The sequence below is a fragment of the Podarcis filfolensis genome (genome assembly GCF_964270895.1).
Source record: "Podarcis filfolensis genome assembly, chromosome: 1".
Classification (NCBI taxonomy): domain Eukaryota; kingdom Metazoa; phylum Chordata; class Lepidosauria; order Squamata; family Lacertidae; genus Podarcis; species Podarcis filfolensis.
This window is the reverse complement of record NC_139604.1, coordinates 105,428,344-105,448,675: the sequence shown is the minus strand read 5'-3', so window position 1 is coordinate 105,448,675 and position 20,332 is coordinate 105,428,344. Positions and strand designations below refer to the sequence as shown.

The 20,332-nt window shown below is 42.9% G+C and overlaps 2 protein-coding genes across 5 annotated transcripts in view; both read right to left on the bottom strand.

Moving 5' to 3' along the window:
• The window catches only part of YLPM1 (YLP motif containing 1), a 50,988-nt gene extending 40,113 nt beyond the window's left edge, over positions 1 to 10,875 (bottom strand). For 2 of the 4 annotated variants that reach the window (XR_014546893.1, XM_083608654.1), the window contains exons 1-2: positions 9,761 to 10,873; positions 2,885 to 3,124 (exon numbers count right to left, since the gene is read on the bottom strand). Coding sequence is in view for 2 of the 4 variants with exons in the window: in XM_083608654.1 (XP_083464780.1) it covers positions 2,885 to 3,124; positions 9,761 to 10,753 (1,233 nt within the window). In the remaining 2 variants the exon portion in view is untranslated. Of the gene's footprint in view, positions 1 to 2,884; positions 3,125 to 9,760 lie in introns of all 4 variants that reach the window. The other 2 variants (XR_014546892.1, XM_083608655.1) reach the window with 1 other exon arrangement.
• A 1,608-nt stretch (positions 10,876 to 12,483) lies between these two features.
• FCF1 (FCF1 rRNA-processing protein) lies at positions 12,484 to 20,273 on the bottom strand. Its single transcript, XM_083621067.1, has 8 exons — positions 20,206 to 20,273; positions 18,957 to 19,024; positions 18,581 to 18,652; positions 17,526 to 17,674; positions 16,886 to 16,958; positions 14,792 to 14,879; positions 14,118 to 14,212; positions 12,484 to 12,742 (listed from the first exon to the last, which is right to left on the bottom strand). Exons 1-8 carry the CDS (start codon positions 20,206 to 20,208, stop codon positions 12,694 to 12,696), a joined length of 597 nt encoding a protein of 198 aa, XP_083477193.1. The 5' UTR covers positions 20,209 to 20,273; the 3' UTR covers positions 12,484 to 12,693.
• Between the last annotated feature and the right edge of the window lie 59 nt (positions 20,274 to 20,332).

Sequence of the window (20,332 nt, the reverse complement as noted above, 5' to 3'; positions counted from 1 at the left end):
CTCATGGTTTCTTTATCTCCAGACAAATTATGAGTGCTGGTTCACATGCCAGTCTCTGCTTTGTTTCCTCCTTGGCACACCAGTCAAAAGTGGGGGATCAGCATAGTGCAGACTTCTGAGCAGCATGCAACAGAATTTATTTTTAACATTACATGCAAACTGGGCTAATATCACTCCCCTATCCCAAACTTTGATGGTGATCTTTAAATGCAAAAGGTAGTTAGGTAGGCAATTGAAACAGAAGATGAAATAATTGTGGGTTACTTCAACCACCCCTAAACTGGCTGGGTAACAGGTCATGGCAGAGTCAAAATTTCTAGATAGAAAGAGTTTGGATCCTAATTGCCTGGGACTGGCAACACTGATCAAATCTCAGTCAAACTCAACATTCAAAATATCAGAAAACTGCCAACAAACTCAACACAGTCATACTTAATTTAAAACAAAAAGATCTGCAAAAAAAAAGAGGATTCCTATTAAACTGAAGAGAGAACAAACTCTGGCAAACTGAATGCAAATCAACAATAAAACAAGAAAAAATCAACAACCTGAGAGACACATTGAAGTTATTAAAATAAATATTAAACAAAACTAAGACTCACAGCAGAATGTTACAATGTGGAGTGCTCAGTCTCTAAACTGTTCCCCCCTCCTTCAGGGACACTCCATTCTTCCCCTTTTCAGATGTTTGTTTAAACCTAACAGATGACACTCAACATTCTGCAACCACTGAACATGCTCAGTCTTCACTGGGCTGTTTTTGGGAAAGTTCCCACCCATCTATGCTCTTTTTCCTAAAGTTTTTTTTCTACCTCTGCAATCTTTGGATACCTTTGAACATGAAAATACCTCCATCTTAGTTTGCAGCTGTCCCATTTTGATTACAATCCTCTCAGCACTCACCAACTGAGATTGTGATATGATCAGAACACACTCTACAGAGAAAACCAACTAGTGGAGGTAGCAGAAACATTTAAGATGATAAAGGTGTAAAAAGAATACTGAAGGACTATAGCAAAACTGCAAAAATTATTATTTCTATCGGTCAAAATTGTTGGTCAGTTAATTAAATATGTAATAGTATTAAAGTCAACCTTCTTATCTAAAATGCATTTTGATATAAAGAGGGCATCCAGGTAGTTACAGAGCTGCCAGCCCAATTTCAGTTCCATAAAAAATGAAAGAAAGCATTAAGAATTGTCAAACATAAGAACAAGAAGTCTTACTAAAAGAGGATAAGTATTGCCTCAACAAAGGGAAATATTAACTTTCTACATTTCTTTTGAGGATACATATTACAGATGACCAAAAGGTTTTTGGCTAAGTCATTTGGTCAATGTATAAGTGGAGAGACTCTTACAGATTAGGATAAAAAATAAGGAAGATGAGGACGTAGTGATAAAATGGGCAGGAAGGGACATAGGAAGTTGCTTTATAACAAGTCAGAACACTGGTCTATCTACCTCAGTACTGTCTACACTGAATGACAGTAACCCCTCCAAGCAGGAGTGTTTCTCAGTCGTATCTAAAGACTGAAAATGCAACCACTTGCTAGTAAAACATGTGCTCTACTACGGAGTCACCATTTACACAACAGAGGGACAATGGATCCCACAGAGATCTTTATAGGGGCTTGCTGGGTTATATTATTAATAATTCATCTGCAATAGGATTGAACAATGTGGCAGTTACGTCTGTAGATGACACCTAATTAGTTAGGATGGTAAAATCCCAGGCAGTTGTGAAAAGCTTTAAAAAGAATTTATCCAAAATGGAAAATAAGGATTAAAATACAAGTACCTAAGATTCCATGTAAGCAAAATGTGATGCGTATAATTTCAAAAAACTATAACCTTATTATATGCATACTAGTGGCACCCAATCTGGCTGCAACTACTCAGGAAATAAAGACAGTCACTGGTTGAGATGACTTTATAAAAGGAGAAGACTAATTCATGGAGAACAAACTTGTGAAAATGTAGTAACTTGACAAGTAAACAGTATCCATGATACAGAGTCAGTCAGTCTCTCTCTCTCTGTATGAGATGCTGCCAGGCAGGGTGGGGAGGAAATACAAGGTGCCTATCACCAGCATTGTCTGATTCACAGTGGATAAATAAGACTAGACTTATCTCTGTGAATTATGGTTTGCTCCAGCATGGCAACCCTTATGGTCTTAAAGCTTGATCCTAATATGGAGATGTTATTGTTTTACAGTGTTGGAAATATGTAATGCAACTTCTTCCTGAACGCAAAGTCAACACAGAAGCACAAATAATTATACTGTGTTATCGTTTGGTACCTTCAAGTAATGAAGATACCCAAAAGAAACTTTGAATAGCGTTACCTTCTTTGAGACTTTCCACTCCACATACAGACATCCCCCAATGCACACGGCATTTTCACAAGATGATTAAACTCCACATGACAGAACGCTAAACATTCTGAACTGGACGTCAAAACGGCCAGCCATTTGCTAGCAAAACATGTGCTCTACTACAGGGTCACCATTTACAGAACAGAGGGACAATGGATCCCACAGAGATCTTTATAGGGACTTGCAGTTCATTTCTGATTCATTTACATTTATCTCCTCAACCTATGCTGAAGATGCAAGGAAGATTTATACACTTGCTATGAAATGTATTTTAAAAAAACTTCAATACTTTGTTAAGAAAAGCACATAAACCCAATGACTGTTGTCTTTAAGGCTTGCATCAGGGCCATGTAAACCACAACTGATCAGCAAAAGTTCTCATAAATCATCCCTGTGTTCTAAGCCTACTGCACCAGGGCCCTATTTTTTTCAATCAGTCCTTCCAGACAATCTGAAATGACAAAAGAATGAACACAACACATAATGACACCTCTGTGCACAGCATACCTTCGGCTCAACAGATGACAAAGGAAGGTCATCACCTTTGGGCTGCAGTAATTTGGGCTCAGAAAGCAAAGGGGGGTCAGAAAGCACATCAGAAATGGGTATTTCCCTTTCTTCTTGCCTCTGCTCAGGAGCATCATTTACCACTCCTAGACCTGATGGCAGCTGCTGTCCCAGTGCATGTGCTTTTGCCTTTTGCTGCAGAGTAAGCAGATGCTGTTGATACCAAAATTGCTGCTGTTCCTATAACAAAAAAAGATGAGAAGTACAGTAGTATCTCGGCTTAAGAGACAAGGTCATATCCTAGAAAGAAAGCTACATTAACCACTGAAAAATGGCAAATGTGCCTCATTTTCAAAGGACACTTGGACCTACTTTTGAAAAAACCAAGAGTAGCATCCAACACTGCAGTCTCGTTTGTTCAGCAGACTTCTGAATGCACAATGTAAGTTATCCTCCTTCTTCTGCCACACCAGCAAGCCCCTGTGTGCCCTCAAAGTCTGCTTGAGAGAATTGGAGAACCCTCTGAAATAAATTTTGGGGGTACACAGAAGGAAGGGGAGGTCCCATTCCACAAGAGGAAATTTTCTGGCACAGCACTGGATACGACCCCAGGTTGCTACAGCTATTCTTTTGGAGTAAGGATCAAAAGGCACAATGAAAATATAGGCCTTTAATAGGATTTTAATTATGGAATGGTTTTGTAATTGGTGGCCTTTAATCTGTCAATAATCATAACATTTTTATCATTTTTGCTTAAACATCGAGTGTCCATGTTTCCTTTATTTTACTTCCTTTCATTATGACTGATTCTGTTTTTCAATCTGGCCTAGGGTACAGTATTGTCAGAAGGGCAGGGCAAGAAAGTTTCAAATAAATTCATATATAAATAACAGAAAAATGGGGTTTATAGTTTTAAAATTACTTTTGTACTGTGATTTATACTGTTTTATCTAAGCTGTACATTGTTTCAGAATAAATCTCAAAGTGGAACATCAGATAAAGCAATTCAGAATAAAACAAATTCAAGATTTAAAGAAAACATTCCAGATCCTTCACGTGACATTTTGATTTCCCCAGTCACCAATCTAGTATCCAGCAATCTCCATGTGGTTGCAAATGGACTGGTAACAGTCGCAAAATGCGCTTGGCCAATTTCTAACATTCTCAGAAGCGAGCTGGTCTGGCCCATGGTGACCCTCCTAAGCACGCTTTGCACAAGTGGGGACATTAATACATACATCCCTGTTGTCCCATAAGTGCAAGAAGCTCAGCAAGAACCCAACACCAAATTTTTAAGCATTACAATGACCTGTACAAACCAATGATATTAGACAGAGTGTTTTTAAAATGTTTTTAAAAAATTTCTTTTGGATTTTTTGTATGTGGGGGGTGGGGGTGGGATGGATGTTTGGTTGGGCTTGGGGAATTATTTTTTTTTATTTTGATGTTTTTGTAATTTTTACATTTTTTTTGTTTGTATTGTTTTATTGGTTTTGTTTGTTTGTTTAAGGTGTTATTTTGTTCTTAGGGGGAGGGGTCAGGGCTGCCGGGGAGTGGGCCCCAGCCCACAAAATGGCTGGGGCATGTTCCACAGGGGGGGATGCAGTGGGACAACCGATCTTAGTGATCACGGGTAGGAGGAGGAGTTACGCTAAGACTAGACCATGTCATTACAGAGGGGGCAGGTTTAGTTGTTGTCTGAGGACTATTCCTACCTCCGGGTCTGGTCCTGACCGGATGGATACTAGAATCAGCAAGGGATACCCACATGACCTGAAGGTGCTGCCGTGCAATGCCAGGTCAATGATTCATAAGACCACTGCCATCCATGACTTGATCATGGATGGAGGACTTGACCTGGCATGTGTAACAGAGACTTGGACGAGTGAAACCAACCACCTGTCTCCTTGATCCTTGCCCATCCTGGCTTATAAAAGCTAGCCGGGAAGGACTGGGCGATGGGCTTCGTGGGGTGGTGAATGCTTCCCTCCGTGAGGGAGCCTTCCCAGACCCGCTGAAAGAGGCGGTTATTAAACCGCTTCTTAAAAAACCATCTTTAGATGCGGCCACAATGACCAACTATCGCCCAGTCTCAAATCTTCCATTCTCGGGCAAGGTGATTGAGCGAGCGGTTGCCGAACAACTCCAGGCACGCCTGGAAGAAGCGGACCATTTGGATCCCTTCCAGTCGGGATTCAGGCCTCATCATGGGACTGAAACTGCCTTGGTCGCACTGGTTGATGATCTCCGGCGGGCTAGGGACAAAGGTGAGAGCTGTTTCCTAGTTCTGCTGGATCTCTCAGCGGCATTTGATACCATCGACCATAACATCCTTCTGGACCGTCTTGAGGGGCTGGGAGCTGGGGGCACTGTCATACAGTGGTTCCGCTCCTTCCTCCTGGGCCGTGTTCAGAAAGTGGTGGTGGGGGATGAGTGTTCAGACCCCTGGGCCTTAGGGTTCTGTCCTCTCCCCCATGCTTTTCAACATTTACATGCAGCCGCTGGGAGAGATCATCAGGAGGTTTGGGCTGGGTGTTCATCAGTATGCGGATGATACCCAGCTCTACCTCTCTTTTAAATCAGAACCAGTGAAGGCGGTGAAGGTCCTGTGTGGAGGCGGTTGGAGGATGGATGGCGGCTAACAGATTGAGGTTGAATCCTGACAAGACAGAAGTACTGTTTTTGGGGGACAGGAGGCGGGCAGGTGTGGAGGATTCCCTGGTCCTGAATGGGGTAACTGTGCCCCTGAAGGATCAGGTGTGCAGCCTGGGAGTCATTTTGGACTCACAGCTGTCCATGGAGGCACAGGTCAAATCTGTGTCCAGGGCAGCTGTTTACCAGCTCCATCTGGTACGTAGGCTGAGACCCTATCTGCCTGCGGACTGTCTCGCCAGAGTGGTGCATGCTCTGGTTATCTCCCGCTTGGACTACTGCAATGCACTCTATGTGGGGCTACCTTTGAAGGTGACTCGGAAACTACAACTAATCCAGAATGCTAGACTGGTGACTGGGGGCGGCCGCCGAGACCATATAACACCGGTCTTGAAAGACCTACATTGGCTCCCAGTACGTTTCCGAGCACAATTCAAAGTGTTGGTGCTGACCTTTAAAGCCCTAAACGGCCTCGGTCCAGTATACCTGAAGGAGCGTCTCCACCCCCATCATTCTGCCCGGACGCTGAGGTCCAGCGCCGAGCGCCTTCTGGCGGTTCCCTCATTGCGAGAAGCAAAGCTACAGGGAACCAGGCAGAGGGCCTTCTTGGTAGTGGCGCCTGCCCTGTGGAACGCCCTTCCAGCAGATGTCAAAGCGATAAACAACTACCTGACATTCAGAAGACATCTTAAGGCAGCCCTGTTCAGGGAAGTTTTTAACGTGTGATATTTTCCTGTATTTTTGGTTTCTATGGAAGCCACCCAGAGTGGCTGGGGAGGCCCAGCCAGATGGGCGGGGTATAAATAATAAATTATTATTATTATTATTATTATTATTATTATTATTATTATGTGCTTATATGCTTGCTTAAACAAGGAACATGTTTCCCCCCAGATTCTACAGTAAAAAACACCATTGTGTAGGTTACACTTTCAATCTGCTTCAGATTTACCATTTTGTCTGCCCTGGGTCTGTTGTAGCCCAATTTTTCTTCAGCATCTGTTGGTGCTAAAGGCACCAACTGTATTTGTTTTCTTTCAAAATATGCATAAACACAGGGAGAATACCGGCATTTTAGAACATGTTGGATGTCGAAATGCTGCTTAGATGTATGCTAAAATATGGAGAAATGCATGGTTGGCTTTGTCTTAATCTGTAGTTGCTTTGTAGCTTCACTCCAATTACTGTACTCTGTAGCTACAAAGACCCATCTCTGCTGTAATACTAATTTTTCACCATTTCCTGATTCTTTGCTTAAAGGAAGGTGATGTTTAAATAAATTCTACAAACATTTAAAAATTGTATTTATGATAAGTGTTTCAAAGAGGTCAATAAAACATTTCTCCCTTTCTTTGGAGCTATTCTCATTCTCTTGTGGGGAGGATTCAGGTCTTTAAAAAAAGCCTGCAGAAATTTTGCTTTCTTAAGTTTTGAAAGCAAAATTATATAGAGAGAATCCTCTGCTGATACCTCTGAAGTCATCAGTTATTATAGATTGGCCATTTCTGTTTTCTGGTTAATTATTTAAAACTGTGATGATTGTGATGTGTACACATGTCCACATGCACTCATTTCTAATAACATTTATTTATCTGTGAAACTGATTAACATGAAAACCCCCTCTTTATTCATTTTTCATAGTAGACTACAGAACACATAGAATATGATTGGGTCACATAGATATATGGTCTCCCTATCAGGATTACTTACACTATATAAAGTTTATACTGTAAATATCTGGGCAACTACTGATTGCGGAAAAATTAAAGATGTGCCAGTACAGCCAATACTGCATGTATCTAATTTCCCTTTTCCTCAAAATTCCTGTTTTCTGTCTGAGCGACCAGAACAGCCCCAATCCCCTGTGTTTTTTATTGAGAAAGTCTCACTGAGATCAATGGGACATACAATGCAATCCTTACCCCCAGATACAGTAGTTAGGAAATGGTATATCTCCCCAAATTAAACCAGTAGAAGCATGTCAGTGTAAAAGACAAAAGAAGGGTTCTGTCAAGGGGGGTGGTGAATGGGTATGTTGAAGGCATGGAGAGAGATAACAAAATTGCACTGCATCCTAACACTGTCTATTCATTGGTTCCACTCCCACCCACAGAACCTGACATAATTTACACCACCCAACATGCAGGTATAATAACTAAATTCACCCCAGGAGACAATGGAAGGGCAGAAAGTGCAGGTTTAGACTGCTACCCCTCCTTCTACCAGAAGCAGTAAGAATACAGCTGATCCGCTGACTAATTATTAGTAAGATTTGACTTCCTAATAGCTTAAGAAATGATTTTATAAATATGATAAAATGATATGAGTGGCTGGGGAAACCCAGCCAGATGGGCGGGGTATAAAAAATAAAAAATAATAAATTATTATGATGACTCAACTAACAGGTCAGTAATCTACCCCTATCACTTGGTATAGAAATCTTACAATTAAAGATCTGAAAACTGGCTTGAGAACTGGCTCACAAACTGGCTTACTCTCAGCAATCAAAATTTTAAACAAATACAAATGAAAATGTACTGTACAATGTAACATAAAAGTTAGGACATATCCCTTTTTCTCCCTGCCTTACACATAACTGAGCTTAAACAAATTGCATAGAAGGAGAAAGAAGAATCTGAGCATGCACCATTCTGAATCCCTGCTCCAACCTCACAGGATACTAGCATCAATGAAGTATACATTTTTCATTCTTTCTATCTTAGAAATTTTCAACTGTTACATGAAGAAATTACAGATCTGCTCTGCAAAAGGCTTCAAAGAAAGGCACCCCTTTCTTTTCCACTTCTCATATACTCTCATGTATTTTTCACAGGAATTGTAAAATTAATGTTAGATCATTATGGGGTGGCAAGTCTGCCTGGATACGTGTGCCTAAGTGCTAATTCCCTTTTGTACAGTTATAAACAAAGCACCACAATAATTATTAATAGTAGCTATATATGCATGGAACAAGAATACCACAGAGTTCAGAGAATAGTAGAAAACACACAGGCAAATATCACATGTGTTATTTTCCCCTCCAGCATTCTCCCTTATAGTAAAGTATGCACTGGAACTGCATGGTATACCACTGACAGCAATCCTATGACTATTTATCAGGTTGAGTTACCTTTTCTGAAGGTAACTAAATAGGAAAATAAAATCACTGCTGTCATTCCCTCATCAATTGTGAGTGACTGAAATGGACATGGAGCCCCAGGGAGTGAAATGGTTACATCACAATCCAAGGTACATAATTCTATACCAGCCCCTTTCAAATGCCACAAAAATCATAGTTAGAAACAAACCATGGCTTGCTGTGAATGAGCAACATGTTCAAATCATACTCGCTCTGCTCCTAAAGGAGGAAATGAATCTTATTTCAAATCAAAAAAGGAAAGGAATTGCAGCACAAGCCTTCTCAGAAGTGCTTTCTTAGTCCCCAACACATGGGACTGCCTGTGATTTTCAGAGTTGAAAAGATTTCCGCTTAACTCTGAGGCACTCAGTTTCTTAAAAAGACAAACAAAAACCCAATGTTCTAGGCCTGAGGCTTCTTAGCTTCTATTAAGCCCCCCCCATCCACTTTTTGAAACAAAAAAATATAAAGGTGCATTAAAGCCAATTTATTTGTTACTGTTTTCTAAAATGAAAGCACTTCCTTCAGAGAGAAGATATGAACTTATGCATGCTTGTCCAGGCAGACTTAGCGCCCACATGGCGCTAACCTGTGAGTTTTCACATTTCCTACACAAAAGTCCTTTTTTGTTTGGGAAAAGCATAATTTATCAAGCAGCCCCAATATGACAGTAGAAAAGAAATAACTCAGCAATAAATGAAAGTAGGAATGCCAGCAGCTCCTCCCCACTCATCAGATGGCCATTCTGATAACCAGGAAGGAGATAATTTGCATCATCAGGGCATTGGGTTGGGCAGTTTAAAATCCCTCCTCTCTTTTCATCCAGGATTGTGTGCACTTTTTAACCACCATCAAAACTGGTGAGGTCTCTCTCATGGGTCTAGTCAAGACTAGGCTCCTGGGTGGGAGGTCAGTTATCTTTGCTTTAGACCTTATGACCTAATTTTAACCAAGATGCCTCCTATTTAAATGAGAACCTGCTATTCCATCTTGTCAATTTTATCTTACTCCAACTCCCACCTATGCACATCTCACCCCTGGGTCCTATCAAGCTATTCAAACTAGGGCGGGCACATCAGTCTTACCTGGGCGGTCATTGTGGAGGGGTCTGCGTGCAGGGCGGCTTGCTGTCGCTCACACCTAATATCTATGTCTGGACCACTGCCTTGTCTTAACTCCTGAGGTTCAAGAGCAGGCTGAGGAATCTGGGATGGGGCGAAGCGCGAGTCGGATGGAGTAACGGGCTGGCCCGGTTGGCAAGCTGAGGTCTGGGGCGTGGGTGGGTAAGCCTGGGACTGGTAAGGCTGAGAAACGGCTGGAGGAGGGTGTTCCGAAAAGGTGCGTGGAGCTGCCTTCGGCAACTTCGAACGGGGCTGGTAGGGCTGCGACGAGGAGTTCTGTGGCGGCAGAGCCTGAGACATGTAAGGGTCCGTCTCAAGGGAGGGTCCTGGGGGCATGTACGGCTGGGCAGGTGACTGTGGCGGAGAGGACAGGTCCATGTCCATATCCATGCGAGGGCTGGCCACGGGGCCATGGGGCTTCCACTCATCCCGAGGCGGCTCCTTGACATCCTCTCCGAGAGGCAGGGGAGGCCTCGGGGCATTGTGGAGCAGCGCGTCCCGCGGGAGAGGCGGCGGCGAGGGCTCGCGGTGCTTGAACGGCTTCGGATAGCTGCGCGCCGAGGGCGGCCCTTGGGGCAGCGGCGGCTGCCAGGAAGCGGCGGGGGGAGCAGCGCTGGGCAGCGGCGGCGGCGGCGGCAGGCTCGGGGGAGGCCCGCCGGGTGGCGGGGGAGGCCCGCCTAACAACACCGACTGCAGCTGCTTCTGGTGCATTTGCTGGAGCTGCTGCAGCTGGACCAGGTGCTGCTCCTGCAGGCTCAGGAAGCCGGACGTGCCGGCGGCGGCCGTCGCGGCGCCAGGAGCCGCCGACGAAGCCGCGTAGCTGCCCAGAGCCGGCGGCGGCATGGCGCTAGGCAGCACCGCCGGAGGAGGCCCGGCCATTGGCGGCGGAGGCATCATGGTGGGCGGGGGAGGGTAAGCCCCAGGGGCCGCCCCGTACAAACCCCACGCCGGGAACATGGAGCCGGGAAGCGGTTCTCAGGAGGCGGCAGCGGCGGCGGCGGCGCCTAAACACAGGCCGCGAAAGCGGCGGGTGGCGACGGGGTCGCGTGCGGTCCACTGCGCCTGCGTGGATAGCCGGAGTCATAGAGAGCGACTTCCTCAAGATAGAGTGTTTCCGGTCCGGCCCCAGGCAACTGACTCCACGGAGCAACAAACTGGGCGCTCCCTGCGAGAACGCCTTGGCCAAGGCAGGACTATGTCGCCTGGAACAAGCCTGTAGCCTTGTCGCAGAACTTCAGCTTTTATAATAACGTCCATCAAATATGCCCCTCCCCTTCCATACCGGTTTTTTATTGGTATGATTTCATTATTTGGAAATATAAGTGATGCCAACCTTGTGGAACTTGTTCAGCATTCTGTTCTGGAAGTGGGCAACTAGATGCTTCTGAGAAGCCCACAAGTAGGACCAGAGCAAGATGGATCCTGCATTACTTTGGCAACTGAAAGAAACAAAAACATTACCGTCCTTCCAACTCACATTGGGCCACCAACCTTTTGGGATTAGTGGGCACATTTCAGATGCTGAGGGAGTGCTGAGGTTGGCATTTCCCTAAAATCATAGAATTGTAGAGTTGGAAGGGACCCCCAAGGGTTCTCCAGTTCAACCCCCTGCAGTGCAGGAATCACAGCTAAAGCACCCATGACAGATGGCCATCCTACCTCTGCTTAAAAACCTCCAGGGAAGGAGAGCCCACAACCTCACGAGGGAGATCGTTCCACTGTCAAACAGCTCTCACTGTCAGAAAATTCTTCCTGATGTTTAGTTGGAATTTCCTTTCTTGTAACTTGAAGCCATTGGTTCGAGTCCTACCCTCCAGACCAGGAGAAAACAAACTTGTTCACTCTTCCATGTGACCCTTTAGATATTTGAAGATGGCTATCATAGCTCCCTCTCAGTCTCCTCACCCATCTCCTTTCAACTGATCCTCATAAGGCTTGGTTTCCAGACCATTGATCGTCTTGGTTGCCCTTTTTTCAACTGCAATATCCTTTTTGAGATGAGGTGACCAGAACTTTACACAATATTCCAAATGTGGTTACACCAAAGATTTCTATAATCACAGTTTTATCTTCAATTCCTTTCCTAATGATCCCTAGAATGGAATTTACCTTTTTCACGGCCACCACACACTAGGTCAACAACTTCATCAAGCTATCTGGTCTGTCACCTCCAGTTCATCAAGCTATCTGGTCTGTCACCCCTAATATGCATCACTTTACCCTTATTTACATTGAAAGGTGCTTGCCCTTCTAAAGCCCATTCGCTTGGTTTGGAGAGGTCATTTTGGAGCTCTTTTCAACCTCTTCTTGTTTTAATGACCTTGAACAATTTAGTATCATCAGCAAATTTGGCCTCCTCACTGTTCAGTTCTAAATGAACGAGTTAAAAAACACTGGTCCCAATACCGATCTCAGGGGAAATCCACTTTCTACCTCTCTCTATTCAGAGAACTGTCCATTTATTCTGACTTTTTGCTTCCTGTGACTCAACTAATTCCTGATCCACAAGAGGATAGTCTTATGACTGACTGCTAAACTTACTCAGGAGTGTTTGGCAAATTACCATATTTCTGCATAACCCCACCAAAAGTAACCTTCCCAACTTTTTGTCATGGGAAACCCCAACTGAAATATTTGCAACTTGAGAAAGGACTTAGATAAAAAAAAGAGAAATTCTCAAAAGCCAATTTCTAAACAATAATGAATATTTATTCTGGAACACATAGCAAGGGTACAGGTCACATGATTTTTCTCGAAGAGACAAGTTTGAAAAAATCAGTTCAGCTTCAAACACTGCAGGAAATAAATTAGAAACAGGAACCTTGTAACAGGCCCAATGTTGTAAAAATTGGCAGTTGGACCCAGCAGACATATCTTGGATGCTTTTCAACAGGTGGTTAAAATCGGGGGGCTCCATAGTCATCAGGCATCCGCTCAATGTTATATCTAGAATGAATGAAGCATTTTGGTCAGTAGTCTATCATAAACCCACCATGGAATGCAGTGAAAACACAATAAGGGTGCCACTGCATTTGCTGGCATTATTTGATTGCATTTGATTAAGTAAGCTCGAATCCATAAAACCCTTTGCTATAGTGATCTGAAGGCCCACAAGGCAACCATCTTTCTGAAGGTAAGCAGGCATGGGTCTGGTCACCACCTGGAAATCTCTTGTATGCCACTTTCTGCTTTGATGGGAAGAGAGCAAACAATAAACAAGGACATGAGAACTGCGAGCTTTTGGAGCCAGGGACCAGTCTTCTTTTTTTTTTTTGGTCTATAAAGAACTATATAAATAATGATGTATTAACTTTTACTTGACATAGCCCTTGTTATTACTTATATAGCATCGCCAATGAGTAGTTCTTTAAAGACTAATAAAAAGCAAGAAGACAGGCTTTGCTCCAAGGAGCTTGCAAATCTTGATTTAATAGGAACATAGGAAGCTGTCTCAAACTATATTAGACCGTTGGGTCTATTTAACTCATTATCATCAAAGATGACTGGCAACAGCTCACCAGAGTTTTGGGCAAGAGTTTTTCCTAGCCCTACATTAAGACACCAGGAATTGAACACGGGACCCTTTGCATACAAAGTATGTGCTCTACCAATGAACTACAGTGGATAACAGAGTTAGGGGCAGAAGGGAGTGGTAACATCAAACATTTATGTGTATGAATAAATGCAGTTACATATACAGGCGACTCCCCACTTACACAGAGGTTACGGTCCAGCCCCATCGCACATAAGTGGGGAGCACCCTGAAGTGTCCTTGTGGCTAGCGAGGAGACTCCAGAGCTTGAAGAGAACGTCCTGTTTGGGCTCTGGTAAGAGACTCCTTGTTGAGGCTGCTCAGCCTCCACGCAGAACAGCTGATGTACAGGGTAGTGCAGCAGCAGCAGCAGCAACTTTCCCGCAGGTCGGCTGTTAAGCGGGGGAGCCGAGCAACCTCAACAAAGCCCCACTGCGCCTCTGGCTCATGAGAAGACCCTCCATGGACATCCTACTCAGGTTCTGGGAAGGGTCTTCTCAGGAGCCACGTACTTCCAGCCACTTCCAGGTTCCTGGCGCTGTGTCTGTGTGCAGTAGCATACGAAAGAGGAACTGCCTGTACTTAGGCTTTCTTTCAGTTTGAGCAGCAGGATATGAACACATTAGCATTCTTCCACTTGTGTTGTGGTTTTCTTATTACTATTAAGCCCTTCCGTTATATAGGTAGACTATCTATAAAACAACAGGCAAAGTTTCAAAATACACTATAACAAAATAAACTGCAATTTAGTTTTGTCAGAATATTACTCTCAAGAGGGAGCTCACCTACCTGTGGTTTGATATATACATTATTGGGACTCCCGGGATCTTCCGTATTCTCCGCTTGAGGTCTCTGTCTACAGTAGCCACTATGTAACACTTGTGCTGCAAGAAAAGAGGATAATCTCGTAACTGAGAAATGAATCAAATGCTGTCTTTCCTTTGGCCATGGAGTGCCAGAGGATACAAATTTCCAGAGGGAAAAAGTTTTTAGACAAACATCAAATCTCCCTCCCTTAAAATATAGTATCTCCAAGGACATGTCCTGAAGAGCTGAGAAGACAGGATCTCCTCTGTTACTATCAACTGTTTGTAGCAGTGGCATCTCCTTCCAAAATACAGTGGTACCTCGGGTTACATACGCTTCAGGTTACAGGCTCCGCTAACCCAGAAATAGTACCTTGGTTTAAGAACTTTGCTTCAGGATGAGAACAGAAATTGTGCAGCGGAAGCAGGAAGCTCCATTAGCTAAAGTGGTGCTTCAGGTTAAGAACAGTTTCAGGTTAAGAACAGACCTCCAGAATGAATTAAGCTCTTAAACTGAGGTACCACTGTAGGCAATATCAGCTACAAGACAGCTTCAATTGAATGTCAGCTTCATTCAGGTCATTAATTTCAGCAAATTAAGCAGTTCTACATACATCTGCATGCCTAGAGAAGAGACATTTCTGGAGGTAGAGGTACCTGAGTGACCCTCTGCACCAAACAGTCATCAGCATAGGTCCCTTTGTGAGTGCAGGGCAAGCGTTCAAATCGTGGGTCTTTTGCTATCCTGTAATATAATCAAACAGAGAATTAAGATAGCATTGGGCCAACTGACATAATTAGAAGAATTAAAAGATACCTAGAAGAAAAACAATTTCTGTCTTTTCCTCACTAGGTATACCCCAAATCTGTAGGTTGCTATTCTCAGCTTAACCTTTATTTCTGACTGTCATCCTGCCTGTCAGATGTATTGCCTGGGTATGCTAACTGCCTGGCCTCCAGCAAATTGAATAATAGGAAGCTTCAAACCCTTCTCCCAGGCATACACTTGGGGTTATATCCAGTGCTCATGCAACAAATTTCATGCACACGACTGAACCTCCTCTTCCCCTTCCCCCACTCACACCCTTAATATCAGAGTCTGGAGGATTGTAAGACCCCCTGAAGCAGATTTGGGGGCATGTGAGAGGCGGAGAGTAAACTGAAGTACAAGTCAAACTCCATTCAATTCTTTTTTTTCCCCTTCAATAATTTTTATTAAGTTTCCGTTTGCCAAATTAAACATATCATACCAATTAGTCCAAATTATATCAATACACATCATAAAGTCCAAATGTTTTCCAAATTAAATTTTTTTTTTGTGGGGGGTACCCATGCTCCTCGATCGTCAGGAATCCAAAGATCCAAATTCATGCTGCTAATGATGTTTCCAGTCCCATCTTCTCATATTTGTCATTTATTCATTTTCCTTTTCTGTCACCTCCGAGTTTTCTCCACAAGTGGATTGAAAGGAACAGTCTTATTTTGTCTCTGTGTGGGTTTTATAATGCTTTCTCGTATGTCCACAATTCCAACCATCATGTTTTTGAGCAGACACTCCATCCTGTCATTCCGGTGAAATACAGTCTAAATGTCCACTCGTTTACTTTCCAGACCCGCTGCCTCATAATTAGTCTTCCAGGAGGATAACAGCCCTTTCTGATTTACGATTCCAGCCTGATATCCAAGCGGTTCTTCCTCCCTAGACCATCCATCTTGCAGCCGAGATCTGCCTACGCATCGAAGCATTTCTTATTGCGTCACTGAGAGAGACTCACTTCTTTCCAAATCTTTCACAGACATATAATTTTTTCCACACAGTTCATTTTCACTCCCACTTGTAAATTAGTCGTCGAGATGGTTTTTTGAGGGGGAGGGTTATCAGGTACTCACATGAAAATAAAATAAAAAAGTCTTCCCCCCCCTTTCGTACCATCTACATACCAACATGTCGGCAGTTCTCTGGTGTTATCTCTGTTCCTTCTGTCCTTCGTCCTTCCGTCTTGATCTTCTTCACTCAGTGGTAAATTTATTAGCAGATAAAAGCATTCCTGATTTCTCTTGAAGCATGTGCATTTATTGGTCCAATTCTTTTCTTCTTTTTAAACATCGCAGCCAGGCTCGCTCCTGAAAGAAGCTGGCGGGGAGCTCTGAGCTTGCCCGAGGGCTTTCCACCTAGTGCCTCTCACCCCCTCCTTCATCCGAACTCGGGGGTGATTTATGGCAACAGCAGGTTCCCTGAAAAGACGAAGGGAGGCTGATGTACTCCCCATATCAGCCTCTAATTACCTCTTGCAAGCTGGACAAGATGTTATTAGCAGCCATCTTTCAAGGCGCCCCAGTGGCCCCAACTCCATTCAGTTCTCTGCCTGCTGTTAGAACACAAAAACCTTCTTGAATTCTTTCTCAGTCTCCTTTGTGTAGCACAATAAACTGCTTTCTGGAAACCTTGATCTAACTGGTGAATCTACAAGCCAGGAAGTTATTCTATGAACTTGATAACCTACTCAAGCTACAAACTTAGGAGGAGGGCAGAATTGAATTCTGCCCAGAAGAGACTGGGAAGATCAACTGCCTTGCTTTCTTCAAAAGGTACATCCAGCCTGGTGAACAAAAGAAGTGATGCAGTGACAAGCTGTCCAAGTTTAATGATTTGGGATCTAGCTCTTGTACCCCAAGGAAGAGTCCCTGTTCTCCACATTCATAAGTTAGACTAGATAAACTCAATAACAGAGTCCAGTTATAGGTCCCTACCTTAGGGCAACACGATACTTTTGCCCCAGTTTCTCAATTTCAGCCATGACACAATCTGTGATACACGGAATACCTACAGGAATACAATAAATATTTAATATCACCAAACTGAATTGCAACAAACTCCTGCAGGTTCCTAAATCAGAAAATATTAGGTTTCAAAACTATGAATATTCATGCAGCCCTCTGAAAGTCAGTCAAATCATTGACAATTATCAGAACAGAAAGCACACTTTTAACTGATCTGCTTTTCATTTCTATTTGTATTATTCTGTGCATCTAACTGATATTTTGAGTAAAACATTAATAAAGACCTCTTTGACAGTTATGGTAAAATCTGATAATCAGCAAACTTTTTTTATTTCATTAATGCAACTATAAAGTTAGCAATAAAGTAGTGATTATTTAAACAGCTGGTAGTCATGATGGATACACTTGTTAAGTCTAACTGGAAAGCATTTAGTGAAAAGCACTAAATGATGATGATGGCAACAACAATAAGAATAATGAAAGCCAGAACCTCATACATTACTGCTACTTTGGTCTTAACAATGTGCCACCATTGATGGAGCTTTTTATAGTCTCAACTTATCACAATGATGTTACCCTGGAACAAGATGTAACAGATCCACATACTTACACTTAGCATAGAGGCAATCCATCATTGACTGCACCAGATCCAGTTTGGCTTTAATGGAAAAATTAATGAAGTTGGTATCAACCAGGATGTAGTAGGGAGGCCCCAGTTGTGTATTATATTGGAAGAACAAACAGGAAGGATATTTAGGGCTGAAATGACAAGCATGGGACAAATCAAGTTACAAAGGGGGAAACAAAACATACTGTCCACAAATGGCATATAACTTCAGAAGTACTTTTTCTCAGCTTACAAACTCTTGAAAATGTATTGAAAAATGTGTCAAAATCCTCAGAGGACAAAACACTCAATAAGTCACATTTACTGCTGAAAGTGTGCTCAAGCATTCTAGTGTGTGTGTATGTGTGTGTGTGGGGGGGGTGCTTTTACATTTCAATCCCCATCTCTTGAGGTCCAACCACATGGTGTTATTCTCAGAATCATCTTTACAGCAGGGACGAACATTTTACAGCAAGAGAAGGGCTTTTAAAAAGCGTTTCCTCAAGCTGTGGAACCTTCTCCCAGTAGATGTCTTTTCTTTTCGAGACAGCTAAGTAAGCCCTTCTGCTCAAAATATTTTGACAGAACACCAAATATCATTTATTCCAATTATTTGTATATGTGCTACTTGTAAGAAGCAAAACACTTAAAATAAAGAAAGTTTGGCCACTTTATCACTGACTTGCAATGTGCCTCCCACTACCTGCTTGATCAGCTCTAGTTTGCTAATGACCCAGATAATAACATGTGTTTGCCAAGCCAAATTAAAAGCACCCACATAACAGTCTTCATGTTAAGACACAGTCCTGAGCATGCTCACCTGAAAGTTAACATCTACTACAGGCATAGGCAAACTCGGCCCTCCAGATGTTTGGAGACTACAATTCCCATCATCCCTGACCACTGGTCCTGTTAGCTAGGGATGATGGGAGCTGTAGTCCCAAAACATCTGGAGGGCCGAGTTTGCCTATGCCTGATCTACTATAATCAATGGGATTTCTTTCTAATTTTGTACTAAGGTAGCCAACAGAATTGATGGGAAATCATTAGATACTTACACCTCTCTCTCTTTTATTGCACTGGAATCATCCTTCTTTTTCTCTTTAGGTTTTGCTCGGTCTGCCTCTTTGCTAGGGGTGGCAAAAAAAAATTTTTTTAAATCATTTGTACACACCATCTACTCAGTAAACCACTGTAGATAACCAAGGGACACTATTGTTGGGAAGAATTGTATCAATATAGAATCACAAGATTAAAAAAAGTTTGGAGATAATTTTGGAGCGCCACACAATCCTACCATTATGAATTTGACTCAATGGGACTTACTTAAGTATAGGATCACTTTGTTAAGTGTTTCAGTCTTGTTAAATATGCAAAACTCTTAGAATTTACACTCCAGTAGTTGCCACTAATAAATATTATCAAGAGACTTACATGCGCTGGTCACGGAGGCTGATCATGCGTTTCATGGCAGCATATTTCTTTGCTTTCTTTTGTTTCCCCTTAAAAGGGAAAAATTAATAATAGACCATTATTTTTAAAAAATACTATAAAACCTGTCATCCTCTTCCACGCACACTACAGTCACAGTCAGTGTTTAATATCTAAGAAAGGAGATGCCAAGACTCAAATCTTTTACCAACAAGACCCAGTTCCTGATATGTGTGGGTGGTAGCTATGGTAACTTATTGGTAACGGAAAGGCACTCCATACATCCTGTTCCTTATTATCTAACATGCATAATAAGAACATCTTTACTCAAATTAGGTTCTCATCAAAACACTCCAAAGTTGGCTTCCCCAGGTTTTAGAGATACAATTGCAGGATCCAGCCAATCATAACCACTGGATGGACATAATTCACATACTTATTGTTTACTGCCTGCAAACCTATCCTCCCCAACAGTGTTCCATATTACTCTAGGATTCACATACCCCAACAGCTGAACTACCCAGAAATGTGAATATCTATAAAGAACATCAAGGAGTAGCAAAGGAAATATTTGGTATATTGACTAGAATGGGGCAAAGACAGAAGCATATTAAAAAATAAATAAATGTAAGGGGCAGACAGGAGCGTAGGTTTTTTTTAAATGTTAGTGTGAAACTATTTTTGGATAGCAGACTCGCCATTATTTCTCCCCCACAACCTCCAGCACCCGTCCCTCCCTCCAACACTTTCTGCTCCCTCACAGCACTAGTCCTGAGAAGTACCTCCCCAACAGCAGAGATAAAGCTAGTCATTTCATGCGCTCGTAAGCGGGATCGAATTTAAAAGCACGCCTGGTGGGATTTTAAAACACTTTCTTAGTTTCTCCCTTGCCCCCGTCTCTGTCCAACATCTAGCATGGTGAGCCGCTCTGGCGAACTCGAGGCGTTTGAGTTATGCCTAACGAAGCTTTTGCTCAGCTGTCGACAATGGATAATAATAATAATAATAATAATAATAATTTATTATTTATACCCAGCCCATCTAGCTGGGTCCCCCCAGCCACTCTGGGGGGACCTATTAAACATTAAAAGCTTAACCTATTAAATAACCTATTAAACATTAAAAGCTTCCAATAATAATAACAATGGAGAATTAAACAAGGACATGGAAGAGCTGTGACAGAACCGCGAGTGAGAGCAGGCAGTTCCCTGCCATGCCACGCCACAACCCCGCACCCGAACCCAGCACTCACCATTTTGGTAGTCCCAGCCACAGCGTTCTTCTCGCCCACTTCCGGCGCGCGCCATGTTCGTTCGCCCAACGCTTTGAGCGTCACTTCCGGCCACTGGCGGCCAGGGGGGCAGAGCGAGCGAGTGAGA

What these genes read in the sequence shown, in the direction of transcription:
- FCF1 (XM_083621067.1), bottom strand. An exon ending in GCAATAAAAGAGAGAGAGGT is followed by an intron (nt 17,675 to 18,580) that starts GTAAGTATCTAA and finishes TTGTCATTTCAG; the next exon opens with CCCTAAATATCCTTCCTGTT. An exon ending in GGATTGCCTCTATGCTAAGT is followed by an intron (nt 16,959 to 17,525) that starts GTAAGTATGTGG and finishes GTATTCCTGTAG; the next exon opens with GTATTCCGTGTATCACAGAT.